The sequence below is a fragment of the Microcaecilia unicolor genome, chromosome 6 (genome assembly GCF_901765095.1).
Source record: "Microcaecilia unicolor chromosome 6, aMicUni1.1, whole genome shotgun sequence".
Taxonomy (NCBI): Eukaryota; Metazoa; Chordata; class Amphibia; order Gymnophiona; family Siphonopidae; genus Microcaecilia; species Microcaecilia unicolor.
This window is the reverse complement of record NC_044036.1, coordinates 283,001,228-283,027,200: the sequence shown is the minus strand read 5'-3', so window position 1 is coordinate 283,027,200 and position 25,973 is coordinate 283,001,228. Positions and strand designations below refer to the sequence as shown.

Sequence of the window (25,973 nt, the reverse complement as noted above, 5' to 3'; positions counted from 1 at the left end):
GGTTGGTATTCTGGCATGTGAGGGGGATCAGTGTACTACAAATGCTGGCTGCTCCTGGATTTGGTCGTTTTTGAGATGGGCGTCCTCGGTTTCCATTATCGCTGAAAACCGGGGACAACCAGGTTGACCTAAATGTTGAGATTTGGGCATCCCCGACGTATTATCGAAACGAAAGATGGACGCCCATCTTGTTTCGATAATAGCGGTTTCCCCGCCCCTTTGCCGGGACGTTCCTAGAGATGGGCGCCCTTAGAGATGGTCTTCCCCATTTGATTATGTCCCTGAATATGTGCTAAAACATTTAGTGGAATGTTAGATGAGTTTTCTAAATTTTTTTTGTTACATTTGTACACCGTGCTTTCCCATTCTTTGCAGGCTCAATGTGGCTTACATAAACAGGTACTTATTTATACCTGGGACAATGGAGTGTTATGTGACTTGCCCAGAGTCACAAGGAGCTGCCCGTGCCTGAAGTGGGAATTGAACTCAGTTCCCCAGGACCAGAGTCCACCACCCTAACCACTAGGCCACTCCACCCATGCAGGTGAAGAAAAGGAGATAATTGTGTCAAGCCATTGACTGCCTTGATTTATATTGAAGGCTGAGTGATACTGAATAAAATCTGGGAAGTTAACACCTCCTAATGATTTTGGGGGGGTTTCATTATTTTTGGAGATATGTGGGGAGGTTTTTGTTTCCAGAGAAAGTCTGATAGAATTTTGTCTGTTTGAAGAAATAGGGTGGTAGTGAGGGTGGTAGTATGCTTAATAGATAACTGTAGGAGCCAGGGTCGTCATAATTGTTTTGAATCTGCCCCATCAACTGAGAGAGAGGCCAGTGTGAAATACAGAATTTATGGATTGAAGTAAAATGTTGATATTTTTATCAATAGTTTCACAAATTGTATGGCAGAATAATAAGCCTAAATATTTAACGAGGGAGTGTTGGATTTTAAAAGGGAAATTAGCTAAATCTTGGATATTGATAATCCATCATGAATGGGAAAGTAGAATCTTTTTCCCGATTAATTTTGTATCCTGAAATTTGAGAAAATGATTGGTGAAAGCACATGAACTATAGATGGGTGGTAGGTAGTATAAAGCATGAGGTCGTCAGCATAGAAGGATAGTTTGATTTCAATGTCTTTCCAATTGAAACCTTTATATTAGCATTAAATTTGAGGGCTATACCTAACGGTTCAATTGCAATATTGAAAAGGAGAGGGGAAGTGGTCAGTCCTGTCTTGTTCCCCTAGATACAGAGAGTCAAAGTTGGTCGTTAAAATAAATCATAGCAGAAGGATTTAAGTATAGGACTCTGATCATGTTAATGAATAAAGGGCTAAAACCTGAGCCATTGAAGGGTTCAAGTAAATATAACCATTCTACTCTATCAAGGGCTTTATCTGCATCTAAAGCCAAAGCTATTAAATGATTAGGTATTTTTCATGAGTTGATAAAACATTACAGAATAGTCTAGCATTATCAGTGGTGGCCTGTTTTGGCATAAAACTGTTTTGGTCTGGGTGTATTATATTGTGAAGTACTTTAACAAGTCTGGAAGCCAAAATTTTAGCATATATTTTGCTTTCTAGGTTTATCAAAGAAATTGGCCTGTAGTTTGTAACAGAAGTGGGGTCTCTTCCTGGTTTAGGTACAACAATAATTAGGGCAAGAGGAACAGTAAAGACTGGATTTGTATTTGGTATTTTTGGATCTATTATTCCAAACCAATCCCATCCAAAAGTTTGACAAGGTTTCTTAAACTTTTTGTGCCATGGACCCCTTTGGGTCTGGTGAAACCTGTGGACACCTTCTCAGAACAACATTTTTAAATGCATAAAATAAAATAGTATTGGCCACTGCACCAAGTTGCCACTGCCTGCTACTCAGAATGCTTGCTGGACTGAGTGGCTTACTGAAATAGAAATCAGACAGTCTATGATACAGTACTACTGTAATCCCTGGAGAAAATCTACACCAAGACATAAAAAATTTTCCATCTTTCAGTAAGACGTTTTCTGTCTAGAAGCTTAAAATTACTACTAAGTGGTTACACTATATTTTGACAAATATAATATGCAGAATCAATTATGAGTATAATTGTTTTAAAGTAGAAGTAGGTTTTATCCAAGAAAGCTCTGTAGAAACAGCTGGGATTTACTTCTTACCATACCCAACTGGAACAGCTTTAAACTTTTTACTGATGGTCCACACATAGGCAGTCCGTTGTTTCGTTGTTTCTAAAGCATTTGCAGTTTTGGGTGGGACAATATGGCAGCAAGTTCTACCTGCTGGCTTCAGGCCACAAAATGGGCCAAGCACACACTTGTATCCTGGCCTTTTAAACCACCTTGCTGCATCAGCCTGGGAAGAGAGCAAATGTGGCTGTACTGAATAATTGAAGGAGGTTTGGAGTGCCCTGGGTAGGCAGGTGGTCACTGAGGCTCATATACACCCACGTGAACCAATGCTGGCTTTCAAAAAAAAAAAAAAAAAAAAAAAATAGAAGAAATGGGGTGAGCCACCATATCGGCAGCATGGGTAAGGCTCAGGTGTGCGCCCCCCCCCCCCCGCCACCCATACGGGGAGGACAGTTGAGGGCTGCGGCCATGTGGCTGCGGGGCCAGCTGCGCTTTTGTGCACCTGCAGGGTGGCGGTTATGATTTAAAAAAAAAATACTGTATATAAAGTAATAAATGATGGTAACCAGCCAATGCAGGATATGCCACTAAATGATTATCTTGTTTTAATTTATCCAGATACCACCTGTCCATCTCCAGTTTCTACTAACCCCACCCCCGAGCAGAATGGAAACAAAGACCGCAGATCCTGAGAGCGAAGACCGCGCACGAGGGAGCGGCGCAGAGGATGCACAGCCTGTAATTTCAAAACAGAAGGCAGTCATAGCTGACAACGCAGAGAGCTCAATGTGCAGTGCTCATGGGCCGGCGGGACCAGTTTACGTGGCAAACAAAAGAAAAGACCCCAAAAAGAAAACCAAAGCGATAGCAAGTCAACCTTTCTCACCATTTGCGGAGGCAACAACGGAGAAGAGAGGGCACGGAAAGAACCCCAAGGATGTGGAGACAGCACCACAGAAACCAGCGACGGATGAGGGTTCAGCAGATTCCCTGAGTAACCCAGGGACAACTGTGTGGAGTCTCCCACCGGCGCAGCGAGTGGACACGAATAGCCCCTGGCCGAACCCCCCGTCCTTTCCTGGATGGACAATGCCTCAACCAATGACTCGGGGCACAGTAGCACGGGCCACGAATATCCCGGGGCCAATGATGGTGCAATACCAACCTCCTAACTACGCCCCAATGCCACCGTACGGCCAGAGCTGGGTTTACCCCCCGCAGGCACCTTATGGAGCATGGCCGGGATATGGTGTTGCGCAATACCAACCGCAGCCATCAGCAGCAGCGGGGGCAGTCGGACACCTGACGGGCGTTCCACCATTCCCAGCGCATGCATTGTCCCCGGGCATTCCGGAACCCGGCTACACCTTCCCGAAATTGGCTGTAATGGGAAGAGAACACGTACACAGTGGCGTCCCTGCGCCAACCGCAATGCAAGTAGGCGCGGGCGAAACGAGAGACATGACGGGCAGCCTAGAGTGGAGATATGCCCCATCAACAACTGCCCCAGGTACGTCCAGCAGGTTTGAAATCGTGTGCAATGCTAATGTAAATAGGGGTGATGAGGCTGGGTGGGTAGCAGGGTGCGTTACCGCTGGCATGGGGTCACACGAGCACCTGTTATCTGCTACATCAATCATGGGGGGACAGGGCTCACACACAGGGAAGTTAGACGAAAGAGGGAGTCAAATGATGCGCACAACAGGTAATACGAATCATAATGGAGGCAGGACAGGGAAAAAGAAAAGGAAGGGTAAAGGAAAGAGGAGGAAGAGCCATCGGAGCGGCTCGAGTAGTGATAGCAGCTCCGATCCGTCACCCTCATCGTCCTCTTCCTCTTCGGATGACGAGGGAGGGGCAGCAGGAGTCGCAAAGGGCAATGGTACCCCGCCACTAGTTGCCCTGCCTCGACTATGGAAGATGGTCCCCAAAGCCACCAGAAAAAAGATAGAGAAGAAAATTTATTGATATGTTTCAAATACTAGAAGGAAGGAACAGGGATAGAAAGGAGGACACAGTAGGGCGAGCGAAAGGGACACCTAGATCCCTGTTTAATTGGCTCTCAGCCTTCCTGAGGGTGATCGACGTAACAGGGCAAACCGACACAACCCAGTATAGTCCCATGCTAGCTTATGCGCACAGTATAATGCAGGCTTATAGAGATTACGGGGGTTACAGATGGCTAAGATACGATGAAGAGTACAGGGACAGGATGGAGGAGGATGCCTCGCTCGGCTGGGGTTCAAAAGATGTTGACCTTTGGATGTGCACTATGACCAGCAGAGAGGCATCCAATAGCACGCAAGCTCGGCCCTTTCGGCAAGCAGGTTTTGGGGGGCAAGGGAGGGCAACGGGTGCGCAGAAAGGGATCTGCTGGCACTTCAACAAAGCATCCTGCAATATACCAAACTGCAAATTCAAACACATCTGTGCATGGTGTGGAGCCCCCCATCCCGCCAGTAAGTGCAGTAAGAAAGCCGCAGACAAGCAACCCACCCAACCGCTTTAGCGCAGAGTCAGAAGGCCCCGTCTCTGAATTTGGATATGATGCAACCTTGGTTGGCACGATACCCTCGTAAAACGGACGCCCAACTATTAGATGAAGGTTTTAGTCACTGTTTCCGAATACCTTACTACGGGACGGAGCACATAAGTGATGTTAACTCGCTTTCATTGAAGAGACTATACCTAGTCACACAGGAGCAAATCAACAAAGAGGTTAAGTTAGGGAGGATACAGGCCCCTTCTAAACTAAGCCTTTTGATAGATTCATAGTGTCCCCTTTAGCAATTATTCCCAAGAAGGACCCTAGCAAATATAGACTCATCCACAACCTCTCCTACCCAGCGGGAGGATCGGTGAATGATTTTCTTCCCCCCCGAAGCAGCATCCGTGCAATACGCTTCTTTCGATATGGCGGTACAGTTGCTGAGGCGAGCATGACAGGGAGCGCTTATGGCCAAGGCAGACATGGAGTCTGTATTCCGGCTATTGCCTGTGCACCCAGACAATTTCCCCATACTGGACTTTAAGTTTGGGGGACAATTTTACTACGATAAGTGCATGCCGATGGGCTGCTCGGTGTCCTGCTCGCTCTTTGAATGCTTCAGCACTTTTCTACTCTGGGCTTTTTAGTACAGGCCTCGGGGAGTAAGAACATCATTCACTACTTGGATGACTTTCTATTTGTGGTTCCCGCGAACAGCGAGACTTGCCAGTCCCTACTCCACCACTTCAAAGCTTTAGCGGAGAATTTATTGCATCGTCACAATTACTCGGCAGGCATGAAGGGTCTCGGGTGCACGGAGCCAACCATAACATGGCAACATGCCCCGACAGGCCTGCGCGAACGGGCCCAACGGGGGAGGGGCAAGCAAGGGGGGGAAGGTTTTGCACCGGCCCCTAGTACCCCGCTGGACTGGGAGGGGAAGAACGAGGGGGTTTATAACCCCCGTGCCGAACCCGGACCTCATAGTTTCTCGGCATCCGGGCATCGGCTTGCACCCACCCACCCTCCCTAATGATAGACAAGAAAACACATGTATTTGTCGCAGTTTTGTAGGGTACCCAAGCCTGATGGAGTAAGCTGGCCAGCTGTGCTTAAACGGTTGAGCTCCCTTGCTGTGCGGCGGGGAGCTCTGTGTTGGTTGGTCACTGTTGGCGGACTGTGTGGGCTGTTAAGCTGGAAGGTTTTGGTTGGCTTGGGTATACCTAGTGCAAATTTTGATGGTATGAAAATAAAGTTGTGGCCGAGTTGTGCAATGATAAATGCATTGTCTCCTGAATTTATTGCATCGTCACAATTACTCGGCAGGCACGAGGGGTCTTGGCTGCCTATGTTCAATTTTCCAGCTTTCCGCCCTCCTGATGCAGCTGACAAGGCAGGATGCATCTGAGGGGGGAGAGAAGTTATGTCAGAGGGGACAGGGCACCTGAGATGGATAGTATGAGTTTAACAGTAGGATTGGAGGCAGGGTAGGTTTGAGGAAGAGGTGGTGGATCGTGACCGGGGAGGGTGAAAGAGTGATGGCTGACCACGTGGAGGGGAGACAGTCCTTGAATGCCTGTGAAGAGGGGTGCTTGGCATGTGAGGGCAGCTGAATGCACGTGACTTAGTATCTCTGTACATAAGGTATAGATTATATTGTAAAGAAAGACAGTGCTCAAATGCAGGTATCAATAAAAAATGTTCATCTTATCAATGAACATGCTTTTGGACAAAAAGGTACAGTCTTGATTATCCTGCCTTTTGGTAATCTGACCATTTGACAGACGACACCCCCTCCCCCCGGTGACGTCATCACGTTTATTTCTATTAAAAAATCTTTTTTAGAACCATTTTTGAAAATCGTGAACTCTATGCCTTTGTCTGCTGTGTCTTCCGTATTATCTGATTTCTCACTTATCCGACAACTGGTCAGTCCCATTTACGTCGAATAATCAAGACTGTACCACACACAACCAAATATATTCTGTTTTTTCTTTTTGAGGCTATAATAATTTTAGACAGTGCAGTGTATTGAAGTTAAAATATTTTTGGAGGCCATAAATTACTTAGCCTACTTAATAAAAGCTAAATTTCAATTAGACTAGTGAAAATAAAGGTGTCACTTTTTTTCCTATCCAGTTTCATGGACCCCCCTGAAATATATGGGAAATAAACACACGTTGCAGAATCAAGCGCTTTATTCCCGAAGCTTCCTATGCTTTCAGCACTTCAGCCCAGAGAACCACAGGAAGACTGGGGGGGGGGGGGGGAGCAAGTGGTGAGGGATGAGCACCAAAAGGTGCTTTCGAAAACACTACTCCTACACTTCCAAATGCACATATACACGTATTCCTCACATGTTCTATACCCATTATTTCATACATTAGATTCACCTTTCCTCAGCAAACTTAACACAACAGTCTGCGTAAAACCCCATATTGGGGTAGTTTTATAAAGTGTGTAAATAACCTCAGAGTATCTTAAATGTATTACACATATCCAATGAGCACAGTGGGCTTGCAACTAAGCTAATTGCTTTTACCACATTCTCTGGCAGCGAATTTCAAAGTTTAATTACATGTTGAGTGAAATGTTTTCTCAAGTTTGTTTTAAATTTACTACTTAGTAGCTTCATTGCGTGCCCCCTAATCCTAGTATTTTTGGGAAGAGTAAACAAGAGAGTCACATCTACCCATTACACTCCACTCGGTATTTATCTTTTATAGACCTCTCTCATATCTGCCCTCAGCCTTCTGTTCTTCAAGCTGAAGAGCCCTAGCTGCTTTAGCCTTTGTTCATTGGGAAGTCGTCCCATCCGCTTTCATTTTCATTGCCCTCCTGTACCTTTTCTATAAGAACATAAGAATAGCCATACTGGGTCAGACCAATGGTCCATCTAGCCCGTTATCCTGCTTTCAACAGTGGCCAATCCAGGTCACAAGTACCTGGCAGACACCAATTAGCAGCAATATTCCATGCTACTAGTCCCAGGGCAAGCAGTCCATCTCAATAGCAGACTATGGACTTTTCCTCCAGGAATGTGTCCAAACCTTTTTTTTTTTTTTTTTTTTAAATCCCGATATGCTAACAGCTGTTAATACATCCTCCAGCAACAAGTTCCAGAGCTTAACTATTCTTTGAGTGATAAAAGATTTCCACCTATTTGTTTTAAAAATATTCCCATGCAACTTCATTGAGTGTCCCCTTAGTCTTTGTACTTTTTTTGAAAGAATGAAAAAGTTTCACTTCTACCTGTTCATCACTCATGATTTTGTAGACCTCTGTCATATTTCCCCTTCAGCTGTCTCTTTTAGTCACACTTTTTTGAGCCTTTTCTAATTTCACTATTTTTTTATTTTTTTTTAGATACAGTGACCATAACTGAACACAATACTCAAGGTGAGGTCAGATATAGAGCAATACTGCGGAATAATATTCTTGGTCTTATTTTGCATTCCCTTCCTAATAATTGCTTTTTTTGGCTGCCGCTGTACACTGGACAGATTTAAACCAGGGGTGTCCAACCTCGGCCCTCGCATGCAAATAGGTCTCATGCATATTCATTGGGGAAATCTTGAAAACCTGATTGGATTGCAGCCTTCGAGGACCAAGGTTGGACAACTCAGATTTAAGCATAATTGTCTACAACACCACCTAGATCTTTTTTGAATGCTGACTCCTAAGGTGGACCCTAGCATCAGGTAAATTTGGATTACTTTTTTTCAATGTGCATCACTTCACATTTGTCCACATTGTCTTATCTGCCATATGGATGCCCGGTCTTCCAGTTTCCTGCAATTTTTCACAATCCTGATGTGTTTTGACAATTTTGAATAGTTTTGCGTTATCTGCAAATTAAACACTTCACTCCTTTTTGATTTCCAGATCATTAATAAATGTTAAATAGCACCGGACAAGTACAGATCCCTGCGGCTCTCCACTATTCACCCTCCATTAAGGAAAAATAGCCATTTAACCCTACCCTCTGTTTGCTGTCGAATAACTTTTTAATTTTCTCAGGAGTCTTTCATGAGGAACTTTGTCAAAAGCTTTCTGAAAAATCTAGATACTACATTAACTGGCTCACCTTTATCCACATGTTTGTTTATGCCTTCAAAGAAATGAAGCAAATTGAGTCGAGATTTCCCTTGGCTGAACTCATGCTGACTATCCCATTGAATCATGTTTGTCTGTGTTTCATAACTTTATTCTTTATAGTAGTTTCCACTGTTTTGCCCAGCACTGTCAGGCTTACTGGTCTGTAATTTCCCTGATCACCCCTGGAACCCTTTTTAAAAATCAGCATTACATTGGCCACCCTCCAGTCTTCAGGTACTACGGATAATTTTAATGACAGCAGGTCAGTTCTTTCAGATCCCTGGTGTTACACCATCTAGTCCAGGTAATTTATCACTCTTTAACTTGTCAATTTGGCTCAGTAAGTCTTCAGGTTCGCCAAGATTTTTCAGTTCTTCCCCATCTTCACCCTTGAAAACAATTTCTGGTACAGGTAGATCTTACATCAAGACCGAAGCAAAGAATTAATTCAATCTCTCCGCTATGGCCTTGTTCTCCCTGAGTACCCCTTTTGCTCCTTCATGATCTAACGGTCCCATGGATTTCCTCACAGGCTATCTGCTTCTGATTTACCTGAAAAAGGCGGTACTATGAGTGGGGGGGTTTTTTTCCTTTGCATAAGTTTTTCTTCATAAAAGCAGCAAGACTTTTACTCAAATCGAAATACAAAAAAAGCGACACCACTGCTCAAAACACTACACAGGCTGCTAACCAATGCATGTTTACTTTTCAAAGCATGCACACTCATCTACAAGATACTATTTGGCTAGATCTGATAACTGTCCCCAAGAAACCAGGGAATATCTACTCCATGTACCCAACTGCATAAACAACCTACAAAACCATCTTCACAACAGGATTCAGCTATGTGGCTTCCAAATGGTGGAACTCAGTACCAAAAACTACAGGAAACATCTCTATCTTCAATTCAGGAAAGAACTGAAAACCTACAGTTAACTGATAAAACTACAGTTGTCTTCCCATGTCCCAACTGTAAATAAATAAATACATTGTAGCTCACCAAATGTAAATTGTAAGCCACTTTGAACCGAAACCTATTTTTGGATAATAGTGGGATACAAGAATGCATAAATAAAATAAATACTCTTTTAGCCTTCTTTATCAGTGCTTTGCATTAGAATGTTTGTTTATTTTGTTTCTCAATTCCCTCTTTACATATAGCACAATTTCCCCCCTCCCTCTAATTTTATACACTGTCATTGCAATATAATTTGTACCCTGATGTGTCCCATTGATTGTCCTTCCACCAGGTCTCTGTGATGCCTATTATCTTACCTCTTCATTTAGTGCTATATATTCTGTCCTTGCATCTACAGGCTGCTTTCAAGTTGACGGAGATAATTTGCATTCCATTAAACATTCTTGGCTTGCTTTCACCATTATTGAAACCTCTCTACTGGGATTCAAAGAGCCTGTTTCAATAATATCCTTCAAGGATACTCCATACCGAACCATGCAGTCCTGGGTGACTTGGCTCCTCCTTCTCTACCCCCCCCCCCCCATTTAAATTTAATAGCTGCTCTCTTTTTAAATGTTAGCGCCAACAACCTGGTTCCATCCCAGTTAAGGTGGAGTCCATCCTTTCAGAACAGGTTTCTAATTATGGTATATATTTTTTGAGATTTGGTGACCAGAATTGCACACGTTATTTGAGGTGTGGTCGAAGCGATGATAAAGGTATTATAACATTCTCATTTGTTTTCCATTCCTTTCCTAATAATTCCTAACAGTTGCTGCTGCATACAGCTGAGGATTTCAATGTTAGCTTTTGCCTGCCTCTAGAGGTGTTGCAAGTGTGCTTGCAGTAGTGTATTTGAGAAATTGGTGGCAGAGAGGAGAAAGGCTGTATTTGCATTCCATGTTTTCTAACTCATGTTCACCTGGAGTGAGTAATTGCCTGACAGTTAAGAATAGCCTTGTTAAATACAGCTTGCACTAAATTGGAACCATAACATTTTCAACTCTATTGGAAACTGAGTTTTCCATGATCAAAAGAACTTCTTCTGCTTTTTAAACATACAATAAAAGTTCTGTGGGGATATTACATCTTTAGTCTCCTGTTTCTACCTGCAGTAAAGTTTCTCAATTGGTATAGAGTTGTTTTCATTTTTATTAGCATTTGTATAGCGCTACCAGATGCACGCAGCGCTGAACACCTGACACAGAGAAGACAGTCCCTGCTCAATAGAGCTTACAATCTAAACTAACACAGACAAGACAATTAAGGGCAAGGGAAGTACTGGGTGAGAAGGAACGGGGGGGGGGGGGGGGGGGGAGGCAAATGAGTAGTGGCTAGGAGCCAAAAGCAGTAGTGGAAAGGTGGGTTTTCAGAAAACAGGTAGAGATGGAGCTAGACGTACAGGCTCAGGAAGCTTATTCCAGGCATAAGGTACCGCGAGAGAAAAGGAACGAAGCCTGGAGTTAGCAGTGGAGGAAAGTTATTTAGGTGCCAAATTATTTCTAATATGAAATTTGGCACCTAACTAGAGTTCATGGTTAAACTGTTTTTGAATAAAATTATGTAGCACATTGAAAGCTTAGTGGGGCATGTTTTGGGTTTCTAGGGTCTTTTTAGTTCATTCTTTTTGTGTTTATGCATTCCCCTTTTCCTTTTGTTTGTACTTAATGATATTCACCTTTTTTGGCAGGAAAAGACTAGATGATGGAGTAAATTGAATCAATGTGGTCATGGACCTCAGGTGAGCACCTTTCAGAGAGTCAGGGTATGGTTTAGTCTCTGCCCCTAGAGGCGTTACAGACTCGGCTGCAGTGCCGTGCTTGTGTCATTAGGTGGCAGAGAGAAATAGGCTATGTCTACGCTCTGTGCTCTGAACTCTATGAGCACTTAGAATGATTAATAGCCTGACAATGACACTGCTGTGTCTGAATATATCGCTTTAGTGTGGGGGTGGGGGTGGGGTAGTGAAAGAATGAATCAAAGCTGTGTGTTCTGGAAAGGCTGTTTTAAGCAATATAACAAATAACTGGGAATAGTTCTAGTGAATGGCTGTATCTGATACTTAGAGGGGCTTGCAAATGTTGATGAACATTAATTATCTAATTTTCATCACTAAACCTTTCTTAACTGATTTACTGAAAATTTCCACTGAAAAAAGCAAGAAAGGTTTATATGTAGATCTTCTATTCTTGTAAATTGTAAATGTAGGTGTTTTTTTGTTTTTTAAGCTAACGCGTTATTTTGAGGGTACTGAAAATTGTTGTTACACTAAATGTACTATTGCTGGGTACCTAGTGGCATCAAGTGTTTGTCACTTATTTGTTAGCACAAAAATGGAATCTGGATTTTGCTCACACCTTTTCATTAGTATTTCCCTGGCCCTAGAGGGCTGACAGTGTAAGGAGCCCTTTTACTAAAGTTACCACACACCAATGGAACTAGCACACATAGGTTAAGAAGCCCATTGGTATAAAATGATCTGCTTAGTAAAAGGGGGCCCCTACGTTTTTACTTGAGGCAATGAAAGATAAGTGACCTACCTGAGATTACAAGATGGTCAGTGTTATTTGAACCGGGCTTCCCTGCTTTTCAGCATGCTGCTGTAACCACTGAAAGATGCAAGATAACCCAGGGAGTAATGAGAGAGCACTAGGGAACGTGATCTTTATCCAGTACATACTTTTTAGGTTTTTGTTTTTTTTTCATATATGGAGGAAGTTTATCATCAGTTAAAACCTAAAATCAGAAGCTAGTTGTTATTGCCCATTTGATCCAAGCTCCCAGCGTACTTTATAGATTAATCTCTCGAGTAACGCGTATGGCACCATCTGATATGAATACCGCAGCATTAACCCTTTGACTGCAACAAAAGGGTCCATTGATCTGCAAATTATTTTGCAATCTGATCAATATCTGTTGAAGTCACTGTTACAATATATGTAAATGAAGCAGCAATAAATTTTCTCCTGTTTACATATGTACACTTAACGTTGGGATTAGTGTAACAGTGTATGTAAACAGGGCACTGCAACTGTCCAAGTCATTGTAATGTATGTAAACAGGGACAGCATGAGTGTCTCTTCCTCTTCTCCCCCCCCCCCCCCGCCAGGTCAATGTAATGATGTATGTAAACAGGGCAGCCTGTGTCCCTCTAGGTCAGTGTAAATATGTATCTAAACAGAGCAGTACAAGTGCCCTGGAGTCAGTGTAAACCAGTATTTAAACCATAGGTGTCAAAACAGGAGTCATAGGTGCCATGACACCCTCCCCCCCCCCCCCCCCCCCCCCCAATTTCCTTACCTGCCTCCCGCCCTTTGGCTGATAGGGGCCTTATCTGCGCATGTTCAAGGCCTGCCAGCTTCTGTCCCCTATGAAACAGGAAATTTGGAGGGGGCTCGAGCCGGCAGGCTTGAATGGGCACAAATGCTCAAGGCCCCCATACTGGTTGGTCACGTGATTCCTCGTCTTATGCAGATTGTAGAGTCACCAGCCCCGGGAGTGAGGTAAGCAAATAAAACACCTGGTGGTAGGGGAAGGAGAGAGATGCTGAAGAGAGAGTGGTGGGGGAAGGGAAGGAGAGATGCAGGAGACTATGGTAAGGAGGGAGGGGAGGAGAGATATTGAAGGGGGTTGGGGTAGAAAGAAGAAATGCTTGAGATCATGGGGAGGGTGGCGTGAGAGGAAGGGAAGAAGAGATGCTGAATGCATTGAGGGGACTATGGAATACTAGAGAAGTGCTAGGGGGCAGTGTTGGAGCAGGGCAACAGTTGGGGCCAGAACTTGGGCACTTGCAAACTAAAGTGTTCCGCTGTTTCTGATGTAAATGGTGTCACATGAGTCCCTTCAAATGAGTAACGATCTATGTTAATGGAGAAGCATGAGTCCTCTTGGTCAGTGTAACATTTGTAAAGAGGAAGCATGAGACTCTCCAGGTCAGCTTATGATGTTTGTAAATGGGGCATTCTGAGTTCCTTGGTCTATATAATATTTGTAAATGGGGCAGTGCAAATTGCTATCACCCTTCCCTCCAGATCTGTGTAATGATGTACATAAATGGGGCACTGCACGCCCCCCCCCCCTCCCACAAGTCTGTGTAATTATGTATGGAGATAGGGTCACATGAGTCTCTTCAGGTTATTGCACTTTCAGTGAAGAAAGAAGACTGTCCCTAAAGCACAAGAACAAAGAAAAATAATTGGGGGAGACCAATGTAATTCCAACCAGGAGAAACAATTTATTGCTAATACTATAAAACTACGTAAGATTCTGATTAGTCCAAAGTATCAAGACTGAATGTACTCGATGCAGTCCTGCATTTCTGCGCAGCAAGTTCCTGCCTCAGGACTTGGATACTCCTACAATACAAATGCATCTAAATACAAAAGAAGATAAAAACCAAAATTAAAAACATACCAGTCTAGTTGACAATGGAAAATTTAGCCAGTGAATTGGCAGTACAGAGATATTGGCCAGTAAGTCACACTATAACAGTGATGGCGAACCTTTCAGAGACCGAGTGCCCAAACAGCAACCCAAAATCTAATTATTTATTGCAAAGTGCCAACAGGGCAATTTAACCTGAATAACAGAACTTTAAAAGCATTTGGCATGCTTTTGAATAATTGTGATTTTTGCTGTTGTATGCATGCTGATAACTCCCTTCCCCTCCATCCATGTGCATCTCCTTCCTGTCTTCCCTTCCCTCCCCTCCATCCATCCAACAGTTGCCCTCCCCTCCATCCATCCATGTCCAGCAACCCTCCTCTCTCCTGCTCCCATCCATGCCCTGCATATAAATTTTTTATTACCTCCGTTGAAGCGGCTGGTCTTTGAAAGCCCTGCCCGTCTCTAGCCTTCCCTTCCTGAGTTTGTTCCCTCAGTCAGTCCCGCCCTCGTGGAAATGTCAGAAGGTGGGACTGACTCTGAGTGAATGGCATGAACTCACGAAGGGAAGGCTAGAGATGGACAGGGCTTTCAAATACGCGGCCACTTCAACGGAAGCAATCAGTGACTGCGGGGAGGACATGCGAGGGGATGTTGGGTGGGCGGGCCTGGAGGGAATGTGGCTGGGCCTGGGCCCGTCCAGGCCTGCCCATGGCGATGGCGCATGTGCCAACAGAGAGGGCTCTGCGTGCCCTCTCTGGCACGCGTGCCATAGGTTCGCCATCACTGCACTATAAAATAGAGCTATAACACTGTAAATACAGAGTATATATGTGTTACATAACCAAAATGATGAAACCACTGTCAAAAATAAAAGCATAAAAGTGGAAATAGTCAATACCAAATGACAAAAGGGGAAATAAAAAATGTTTCGTTTTTTTTGTTTTCCTTTTTGTCTTTTGGTATTGACTATTTCCACTTTTATGCTTTTATTTTTGATATTGGTTTCATCATTTTTGGTATGTAGTACTTTGTCATTATTACTCACACATGGACATTTCTTTGGGCAGTCTTTACATAGATACAATAATTTTTTCCCTTCTTTGTGTATTTACAGACGGTGTTACAGTTTTGTTATAGTGTGACATACTGGCCGATATCCCTGTACTGTCATTCACTGGTTAACAATTTTCCATAGATTGGTATGTTTTTTTTTTTGTTTTGTTTTTTTTTTATTTTTTGTTCTCGTTTGTATTGTAGAAATATCTGATGCCTGGGGCAGGCGCTTGCCATGCCGAAACGCAGGACTGCATCAAGTCCATTCAGTCGTCTTGATATTTTGGATTTATCAGCCTTTTGTATCTTTTAGTATTATCAATAAATTGTTTCCCCTGTTTGGAATTACATCGGTCTTCCCCTATTGTACTTTCAGACATATTCATATGCTGTTTTTTGTTTTGTAGAAAACTGTCAAGGGGAAAGTGAGCCAATGCGGTCACGAAACTGAGGTGAGTACATGTGAGAGAACAGTCTCTGCCCCTAGAGGCGTTACAGACTCGGCTGCAGTGCCGTGCTTGTGTCATTAGGTGGCAGAGAGAAATAGGCTATGTCTACGCTCTGTGCTCTGAACTCTATGAGCACTCAGAATGATTAATAGCCTGACAGTGACACTACTGTGGGTAGATGTGGTTTTTTTGTTTTGTTTTTTCCAGAGGGGATTTAGACACTTTGATAGAGGAGGGGGAAATAATGTTGTCTGAGCAACATTAGAAGTGTAGCTTTAAGCTTTAGTACTTCCCTAAACTGGCTGAACCCTCATATCTGTCCCAGGAGGGCTCACAATTAGGTTTTACCTGAGGCAATGGAGGCTTAAGTGACTTGCCAAGATCACAAGGAGCAGCAGTGGGATTTGAACCGGCCACCTCTGGATTGCAAGACCGGTGCTCTAACCACTAGGCCACTCCTCCACTCCGGACATCATGGGGAGGGTGGCGTGAAGTGCAAGGGGGCGGTGTTGGAGCAGGGCTACAGTTGGGGCCAGAACTTGGGCACTCGCAAACTAAAGTGTTCCGCTGTCTCTGATGTAAATGGTGTCACATGAGTCCCTTCAAATGAGTAACTATCTATGTTAATGGAGAAGCATGAGTCCTCTTGGTCAGTGTAACATTTGTAAAGAGGAAGCATGAGACTCTCCAGGTCAGCTTATGATGTTTGTAAATGGGGCATTCTGAGTTCCTTGGTCTATATAATATTTGTAAATGGGGCAGTGCAAATTGCTATCACCCTTCCCTCCAGATCTGTGTAATGATGTACATAAATGGGGCACTGCACGCCCCCACCCCCCCTCCCACAAGTCTGTGTAATTATGTATGGAGATAGGGTCGCATGAGTCTTTTCAGGTTATTGCACTTTCAGTAATGACTGTCTCCAAAGCACAAGAACAAAGAAAAATAATTGGGGGAGACCAATGTAATTCCAACCAGGAGAAACAATTTATTGCTAATGCTAAAACTACGTAAGATTCTGATTAGTCCAAAGTATCAAGACTGAATGGACTCGATGCAGTCCTGCATTCCTGCGCAGCAAGTTCCTGCCTCAGGAGCTGGATACTCCTACAATACAAATGCATCTAAATACAAAAGAAGATAAAAACCAAAATTAAAAACATACCAGTCTAGTTGGCAATGGAAAATTTAGGCAGTGAATTGGCAGTACAGAGATATTGGCCAGTAAGTCACACTTTAACATAAAACTATAACACTGTAAATAGAGTATATATGTGTTACATAACCAAAATGATGAAACCACTGTCAAAAATAAAAGCATAAAAGTGGAAATAGTCAATATAAAATGTTTAGTTTTTTTTTTTTTGTTTTTGTTTTCCGTTTTGTCTTTTGGTATTGACTATTTCCACTTTTATGCTTTTATTTTTGACATTGGTTTCATCATTTTTGGTATGCAGTACTTTGTCATTATTACTCACACATAGGGACATTTCTTTGGGCAGTCTTTACATAGATACAATAATTTTTTCCCCTTTTTGTGTATTTACAGACTATTATAGTGTGACTTACTGATATCCCTGTACTGTCATTCACTGGTAAACAATTTTCCATAGACTGTATATATATATATATATTTTTTTTTTTTAATTTTGTTCTCGTTTGTAATGTAGAAATATCTGATGCCTGGGGCAGGCGCTTGCCATGCCGAAACGCAGGACTGCATCAAGTCCATTCAGTCGTCTTGATATTTAGGATTTGTCAGCCTTTTGTATCTTACATATTTTTAGTATTATCAATAAATTGTTTCCCCTGTTTGGAATTACATCGGTCTTCCCCTGTTGTACTTTCAGATATATTCATTTGCTGTTTTTTTTTTTTTGTTAGAAAACTGTCAATGGGACAGTGAGCCAATGCGGTCATGAAACTGAGGTGAGTACATGTGAGAGAACAGTCTCTGCCCCTAGAGGCGTTACAGACTCGGCTGTAGTGCCATGCTTGTGTCATTAGGTGGCAGAGAGAAACAGGCTATGTCTACGCTCTGTGCTCTGAACTCTATGAGCACTCAGAATGATTAATAGCCTGACAGTGACACTACTGTGGGTAGATGTGGTTTTTTTTGTTTTCCAGAGGGGATTTAGACACTTTGATAGAGGAGGGGAAATAATGTTGTCTAATCTATAGAAGTCTGAGCAACATTAGAAGTGAAGCTTTAAGCTTTAGTACTTCCCCAAACTGGCTGCACCCTCATTTCTGTCCCAGGAGGGCTCACAATTAAGGTTTTACCTGAGGCAATGGAGCGTTAAGTGACTTGCCCAAGATCACAAGGAGCAGCAGTGGGATTTGAACCGGCCACCTCTGGATTGCAAGACCGGTGCTAGGGGGCGGTGTTGGAGCAGGGCTACAGTTGGGGCCAGAACTTGGGCACTCGCAAACTAAAGTGTTCTGCTGTCTCTGATGTAAATGGTGTCACATGAGTCCCTTCAAATGAGTAACGATCTATGTTAATGGAGAAGCATGAGTCCTCTGGGTCAGTGTAACATTTGTAACATTTGTAAAGAGGAAGCATGAGACTCTCCGGGTCAGCATATGATGTTTGTAAATGGGGCATTCTGAGTTCCTTGGTCTATATAATGATACTTGTAAATGGGGCAGTGCAATTTGCTATCTCCCTCCCCCCCCCCCCCCCCCCCCCCGGATCTGTGTAACTATGTATAGAGATAGGGTTGCATGAGTCTCTTCAGGTTATTGCACTTTCAGTGACGAAAGAAGATGTCCCCAAAGCACAAGAACAGGGGAAACCAATGTAATTCCAACCAGGAGAAACAATTTATTGCTAATACTAAAATTATGTAAGATTCTGATTAGTCCAAAGTATCAAGACTGAATGGACTCGATGCAGTCCTGCATTCCTGCGCAGCAAGTTCCTGCCTCAGGAGCTGGATACTCCTACAATACAAATGCATCTAAATACAAAAGAAGATAAAAACCAAAATTAAAAACATACCAGTCTAGTTGGCAATGGAAAATTTAGGCAGTGAATTGGCAGTACAGAGATATTGGCCAGTAAGTCACACTTTAACATAAAACTATAACACTGTAAATAGAGTATATATGTGTTACATAACCAAAATGATGAAACCACTGTCAAAAATAAAAGCATGAAAGTGGAAATAGTCAATATCAAATGACAAAAAGGGAAATAAAAAATGTTTCGTTTTTTTCTTTTTTTTAAGGTATTGTTTTCCTTTGTCTTTTGGTATTGTTTTCCTTTGTCTTTTGGTATTGACTATTTCCACTTTCATGCTTTTATTTTTGACATTGGTTTCATCATTTTTGGTATGTAGTCCTTTGTCATTATTACTCACATATAGGGACATATCTTTGGGCAGTCTTTACATAGGTACAATACTTTTTCTCCTCTTTGTGTATTTACAGACAGAATTACAGCTTTGTTATAGTGTGACTTACTGGCCGATAACCCTGTACTGTCATTCACTGGTTAACAATTTTCAATATACTGGTATGTTTTTAAAAATTTAGTTTTGTTCTTGTTTGTATTGTAGGAATATCTGATGCCTGAGGCAGGCGCTTTCCATGCCGAAACGCAGGACTGCATCAAGTCCATTCAGTCGTCTTATCAGCCTTTGTATCTTGCATATTTTTAGTATTATCAATAAAAATTGTTTCCCCTGTTTGGAATTACATTGGTCTTCTTCTATTGTACTTTGACATATTCATATGCTGTTTTTTTTTGTTTTGTTTTGTTAGAAAACTGTCAATGGGACAGTGAGCCAGTGCAGTCACAAAACTGAGGTGAGTACATGTGAGAGAACAGTCTCTGCCCCTAGAGGCGTTACAGACTCGGCTGCAGTGCCGTGCTTGTGTCATTAGGTGGCAGAGAGAAATAGGCTATGTCTACGCTCTGAACTCTATGAGCACTCAGAATGATTAATAGCCTGACAATGACACTACTGTGTGTGGATGTGTTTTTTTTTTCCCCAGAGGGGATTTAGACACTTTGTTAGAAGAGGGGAAATAATGTTAAGTCTAATCTATAGAAGTCTGAGCAACATTTATAAGTGAAGCTTTAAGCTTTAGTACTTCCCCAAACTGGCTGCACCCTCATCTTGGTGGAGCAAACAATCACCCCACCCCACTTTGCTGCTTGTACTACTGCCCTTGCCCTCATGTATCGGGCAACAATGCTGTAATCCTTTTCCTCCTGATGAGATTACACAAATCTAGTTAATTGCAGGACTATGATGTGAGGGTCCCTGCCCCCCCCCCCCTCCCCATCCTGCCATGATCATAACCCTATGGATTTTGTCACCCCATTTCAGCTCATACAAAGTGTTTTCACCTTGTACTTTCTTGGGAGGTGATTCTCTTATACATCTGACATGTGCCATGTTTTTGCATTGGCCATCTTGTATGCTTGCAAGCTCTGAGATTTGAAAACCCCTTGACTGTACCTAGGACATTTGGAGTGCATCATAAAGTTGCACTTCTGCGGCAGTATACATGGCACAGAGAAACTGAAAGCTGCCATATCTGTTAGCATGGGTATGCATGACCTCCTCAAAGTCTGTCAGGGGTCTAGTTATTGACATGCCTGGTTTCTTGTAACAGTTAATATTATAAAAGCTGTATGGGATAAATAAGAACCTTCTGTTCTAGTATTTAGTCTAAATTTGGACATAGGGGTGGTCAAATCCCACCTCTACTATGATATTTGAAGTATGTCTTCCTGTTTCATACTTGCATCACTAAGTTGCAAAGTCTACCTTTTGAAGGGTATGCTGATCTGCTTCTTAGAGGCCATCATCCTAGCAGCTGATCTAAATTTTACCCAGCAAAGATTTTTGCTTCTGTAGAGGTGATCCCTGTTTGTGAAGCACTTGTCTCGGAAAGCCTGCTTGCTCTTCGCCCATCCATTCAGACATACACAGAAATCAAGGGCTAGGGTAGCAGTGGGGATGGCTAAATTGTAAAGAACCAGGAAGTGGTGGAGCCTCTCAGTTCAGCTTGGCTGTTATAATTTCTTCATCATTTAGCTGTCAGCAATTTAGAATCTGCGTCAGTGGGTTCAGCTTTTCCCGCATTGTTCCTTCAAGCCACAGCTGGTTGTTTCCTGTAAGCTGCTTCCATCACTGTCCTTGAACCGCTGTTTGCCGCTGTGATTGATACATAGCTGTGCTCCCAGTCCTGGACGTTCTTAATACATCCCTGGGGCTTTTTCTCAAGTGTATTTCTGGTTTTGACAGTAGCATAGGATGATAACAGTTGCCAAAGTCTGCTGCACAAAATTTCCACACCTCAAATCCTGTCCGTCTCTGCTTATTAATAGAAAATTAATTTGGTTTCCTCTGCAGAGGGCAATTGAAACACCATGAATGTCATCTGTTTTTTGACTTGCTGTGTGGTAGCACATCTTTCTAATATATTGGAGTTTCGTGTTTCTTCTCCCTTTTAGCTGGTTCATTTGATAAATTCCAATATAGTGTTATCCTGATGTGTGTAGTTAATCCCTCTGTCATGTAGCTTTTGCAAGCCTGTAGGATTGTGGATACATTCTAATTTTTTTTTTCTTTACGTCTGATAGGATTCTTGGCAGATCCGCCTGTATATGCATGAGCGATCCATCAGCAGCTCTGCATCTTTCATGCCACTCCAAGTGAAATACATGGTGGCTGGTTCCCTGCATCTGACTGGAAATGCTGATCTGCTGTTCAGCAGGGGTGGCTATGGACTGGGTGCTTAAAACTTGGGGGGGGGGGGGGGGGGGGGAGTTGGGCAGATGAACTGGTTATCATGGTCATTAAATACTAGGAATTGAAACCATGTTTCTAAAGCTGTCATCAGAAATCTGTCACACTTTACTAGGAATCTGAATACATTGGGCCCTGACAAAGTGGTTTACATTTTAGTATTACTACTTTTTGCCCTTGAAATGAGACAGTTTATCAAAAACTATTTCACAGATGAGGAAGAGTTTTATGTGGTTTGTGATGTACACATGGTCTGTGTCATTTCAGCTGAGAAAGTGTTATCCTGGTTTCTCACCATGAATAATAACCTGACAGTGTTATGCTGGAAAATGTGCTCATTCCATGGGCATTACTAGAGTCAAAGGTGCTGTTAACTAGTATGACTGGAAGCGAAGCCAGTTAATTGGTTAGAGGCACAGCAAGAAGGAAGTAATTCTGAAAGAATGCTGATCAGGTTGCTATGGGCTGGCTCAACAGAGGTAGCACGCAGCACCATATGGGGGCTCTGGGTTTGAGTCCTGGGCTAGGCTTCTGCTCCCCGGGGGCCTAGGATTGGAGATGCTATAGAGACGTTGTTCATGTCCTCCAAATAAAGGACAAGAAGGTTTTATGGAAGACCAGTGTGCAAGATCTAAAAAATTGTCAAGTATTTAAAGGGGATTTGAGAGGAGGCTGGGAGCCAGTGTTCCAAGATAAACAGGTATCACAAGATTGCCATCTTTACCAAATAACAGTTTAATAGCAGATTTGAGGCGGCAGTAAACCATGATACAATGAATTATAATATAATTTTGTGATGACAAGTTCCAAGAGAGGGATTCTAAGGGAGGAAAAATCCAATATTGAATGAACAGATGGCTAGGATCGTCTTGCCTCGAGGTGAAGAAACTGTTGGACAGCAGTTGAAATGTTTTTGAAAAGAGAGAGAATTGTCCAAATGGACCTCAAGGACTTTAACAGAATCTTAGAGGGAGAACATCTCAACTGTGGATAGAGGATGGCGAATAGGGTGTGATAGGTGGGCCAGAAAAATGATCGGCTTCGGATTTGTTAGCGTTTCAAATTGTCACACAGGCAGTCAGCTATAGTATCCAACTTAAAGGAGATCAAGGACATGGATTGAGAGTAGACTTTTTTTTTTTGGTTGGGGGAGCACAACAATCTGTTTTCATTGAAGTAGAAGTCTAGGGAATGGATCAGTAAGGCAAGAGGGAGATAGAAAAACATTAAAAAAAAAAAAGAAAAAAAAAGAGACTTCCAAGGATCGAGCACTGGGCTACCCCAGCTCTTAAGTTTCAATTCTGAGAGGAGAGGTGCATGGTAAACTTTGAAGGATCTGTTTTCCCAAAGGACCGTCCCACACATATGAAGATCAGCTAAATGCCAAAGAAGGAAATGGTTTAAAAGATTGAAGGTGGCTGATAGTTAAATGTAATTCAGAGGGAATGTCTGCCACTATTTAAAATGAGCTTGGTGTTAAGAGTCTTAAGACTTAAGAGGACACGGTGGCATGATAAAGAAAACCAGTTTTATGGTAATGGAGAGTGAGTTGTTCAGCTATGAATTTCTTGGTCACCTTGGAAAGAAAAGGAAGATTAGATATTGGGCAAAATTAGAGGGGGAGGAATGTCACCTTTGAGATCCTTGCATCAGGGTTGGATAATAGCTGTTTTCCAGACCCCAAAAAGATGCCAGAGGATAGGTTTGCAGTGACCATAGAAAAGAACGGTAGAAGTGTGTTAAAGTGCTTCAATAGGATCAGTATGGGGTCAGGAAGATTTTAATGCACAGATGGTAGTGGCATAGGGAAGTATTCGGTGAAAGGTTTGGTGGAGATCCCTGGGCAGCAGGGGGACAATAGAAGTACCAACTGTGGGGGAAAGGAATCTGGCAGCAAATCATTTTTTTGTAAAGTAGCCTGCAAGAGTATTGGGCGAAGGGGGAGAAACCATCGAGTTAAGGGGGAGATGAGAAAGGTTTGTAGCATGGGTGAGAAGGGCAGAAAAGTACTTTTTTTCTTAGTGAAATTAATTTTGCATCTGTAAAAGCAAAACTTCTTTGAGGGATGAGCAGCACCTGTGTGTTTAGAGCACCAGTCTCATTCAGCCTTACATGTTTTTTTTTGAGAATTGCATTCCCTGGCAATATCAGGGTTTGCCTTTTCTAGGATTGCTGTATGGGAGCTGTTTTACAGAAGCCGCCTTGTCCAGAGTTGGGTGGAGAGTTGCATCCTAGCAAGAGACTTACTCAGTCAAAGGTAGGGTGGGAAAGTCAGCAGGAAAGGTTTTGCTATATTCCACAAAATCATCATGAGTAAGCTGAGGTCCCTATAATGTGTTAACTGGTGAGAGGGGGGTTGGAGATAATTAAATATAAATGATCAATAGAAGGTAATGATATGATCTGACCAAGGGCCAGGAAGAGCAGACATATTACTAATGGCAGGTGCGTGAATTACTGGAAGGATGAGAGCATCAAGGATGTGACCTGTTCGGTGGGTAGGGAAGAAAACAGATTGAACAAGACCAAGATCACCAAGGAATGTGATACAACCTTGCCTAACTGCATCAGTTGGATCATCAAAGTAAATATTAAGGTCACATAGAAGGAAAGGGGGGGGGGGGGGGAAGTGTAGTTTGATTACTGAAGACAGAGAAATGGGGGGGGGGGGGGGTTGGGAAAGGACATATAAAAGGGGAGCCCAGGGTCCTGAAGGATGGTAGTTCAAGATTTGCATGTTGAAGGGAAAGTAGAAATAGCAAGTGAAGTACAGATAGCCAATCCCCCTCCCTTTTTAATTGGCCTAATAAAGAAAAGAAAGCTCTACCCAGGACTGCAGGAGTTAAGAAGATAGGCAGTATCTGAGTCACTATGCTTGGTTTCCACCAGACAAAACAGGTCTAGGTTGGTAGATCTAAAAACCATCTCGTTAAGGACTTAAGTAAAGTGAAGAGTAATTAGATGGTTGTTGAGGGGGTTGACTTCCTAAAGGTGGAAGTGATTGGGAGTTGGTCTTACCTGCGGGCGATAGGGTGGAGAAGGTGGAGGCCTGTGTCCCAAATGAACTGGTATCTGCATAGGTGTGAAGGTTAAGAATACGGAATGAAAAGTAGAACATCATGGTCAAGAAGAGCTGCATGAAGGAGTTCACGAATGGGGCAACACAGAAAAAGATGTATTGCTCTTTGAGGTGCAGGGGATCAGAAAATGCTTAAGTGTCTGAAACATATACCCCCACCCCCTCATTGTGTAAACTTGTGCCTAAATAGAAGAACCAATAGTGCATCAAAATTTAGAGAATACTAGCAGTTATGTGCATCATTGGTGCCTGTAAATGGCAGTTACACGCCTAGTGCTGGGTGCCATAATATGTCATTCTATAAATGCAACAGCAAGGGGGCATTACCATAGCCATGCACAACTTATAGAATACTGGTTGCATGCATTGCTTGACATGTTTAAGCATGCCAGTGTACATCAGCTGAGTACTGTTTGCGTCTGTTCTTGCGGCCGGCGGAGTCCAATCAGGCCAGCAATACTACGCAGACAAACCCTCTCAACTATACCTTAAGAAACTCTGACAGGTGGATTAAAGCCTTTAAAACAAATACCAAAGAACAGAACCAAGGAAGCTTCCTTTGGGGAAAAACACAAGTTTATTCTTTATCCAGAGATTTAGGATAAATAATAAGAAATAGTCATACAGATAGTCTAGAATATGACAGAAATGAGAACATGTATAGAAATGGAAAGTTGGCCAGGGCAGTCTCCCAGTTCTCTGGCATGAGACCAGGAGCGCTGCACACTGACCTCCCTCCTATCTGGCAGAGGAATATTATATAGGATTTCTTTTTCCTTTCACTACAGAAGGGGGGGAGGGTTTCTTCTTACCCCCTTAATTAGCATCTTACAGTCAGGCAGGATCTCCTGACAATAAAGAAATATATAGCATCTGTTTATATTTCCTTTTGAAGATGTATTTGGTCTGTTGTCCAAATGTTTTGGACCTCTTCTATTCATCTTTACAGCCTTTCTCACACAAGAATACATTTCTCAGAACCTTTAATTAGTATTTCCCCTAGTCTAAAAGAGGAGACAAAAGTTAACTACTGCTTCCTTATAGAGTTGCTATAGAGGTGTTAGGTTTCTCTTGTCAATAGAACTATTGCTATTGACTCCAGGGATCAGGGAGATAGTGTTTGAATTGTTCTAGGCAGAGAAGGAAATAAGGTGTTACCTGGTCTTCCTCTCATGGTTGTAAAAAGGGTAATTCTCTCTCTCTCCTGGATAGTAGCCTTACTTCAAAGGGCATGGGAAAGAATTCTGTCTCTTCTGACCATATTCAATGGGAGAGATTGTGGGCAACAGGGCAATAGCAGGAGTGCAAGCCAGCAAGCTGTTCCCATGATTAGAAGGAAAGAAACCTTCATTTCTCTCTGTCCAACATATGAGACATTAATTTCTGTACATTAAATAATTGGAGGCCTTCCACCTCCTACAACAGTACAAACTGGGAGAGGGCTTGTGTTGAGCAACTCTGCATGTAAATCTTGGTGTGTATAATTTTAAACATTCTGAGACCCTGCTATTTGGCCATGTTATTGTCTTATGGATTAACATTATTTTCTGT

The 25,973-nt window shown here is 42.7% G+C and overlaps 1 protein-coding gene, 1 long non-coding RNA gene, 4 other non-coding genes and 1 pseudogene across 9 annotated transcripts; 6 read left to right on the top strand and 1 right to left on the bottom strand.

The window, feature by feature from the left end:
• Positions 1 to 503: 503 nt before the first annotated feature.
• On the top strand, positions 504 to 23,783 carry LOC115473039. Of its 4 annotated transcripts, XR_003942591.1 has the most exons (7): positions 504 to 544; positions 2,762 to 3,653; positions 11,378 to 11,428; positions 15,534 to 15,578; positions 17,460 to 17,504; positions 19,344 to 19,388; positions 21,178 to 23,783. XR_003942591.1 is itself a non-coding variant. In XM_030207649.1 (6 exons), the coding sequence occupies exons 1-5, from the start codon at positions 539 to 541 to the stop codon at positions 11,390 to 11,392; spliced, it is 1,095 nt and encodes a 364-aa protein (XP_030063509.1). In that variant the 5' UTR covers positions 504 to 538; the 3' UTR covers positions 11,393 to 11,429; positions 13,891 to 14,198. The 4 variants fall into 4 exon arrangements, 2 of the variants coding, with proteins under 2 accessions (XP_030063509.1, XP_030063510.1); XR_003942592.1 differs by lacking the exon at positions 15,534 to 15,578; XM_030207649.1 differs by lacking the exons at positions 15,534 to 15,578; positions 17,460 to 17,504; positions 19,344 to 19,388; positions 21,178 to 23,783 and adding exons at positions 7,998 to 8,030; positions 10,046 to 10,194; positions 13,891 to 14,198 and having other exon boundaries at positions 11,378 to 11,429.
• Positions 6,428 to 25,973, bottom strand: LOC115473040. Its single transcript, XR_003942593.1, has 3 exons — positions 25,962 to 25,973; positions 7,878 to 7,883; positions 6,428 to 6,512 (listed from the first exon to the last, which is right to left on the bottom strand). It is a non-coding gene; the product is annotated as an uncharacterized LOC115473040 (long non-coding RNA).
• Positions 10,501 to 10,634, top strand: LOC115473639. Its single transcript, XR_003942730.1, has one exon. It is a non-coding gene; the product is annotated as a small nucleolar RNA SNORA17 (small nucleolar RNA).
• On the top strand, positions 11,466 to 11,599 carry LOC115473636. Its single transcript, XR_003942728.1, has one exon. It is a non-coding gene; the product is annotated as a small nucleolar RNA SNORA17 (small nucleolar RNA).
• Positions 15,603 to 15,736, top strand: LOC115473635. Its single transcript, XR_003942727.1, has one exon. It is a non-coding gene; the product is annotated as a small nucleolar RNA SNORA17 (small nucleolar RNA).
• LOC115473637 lies at positions 17,529 to 17,662 on the top strand. Its single transcript, XR_003942729.1, has one exon. It is a non-coding gene; the product is annotated as a small nucleolar RNA SNORA17 (small nucleolar RNA).
• On the top strand, positions 19,413 to 19,539 carry LOC115473638 (annotated as a pseudogene).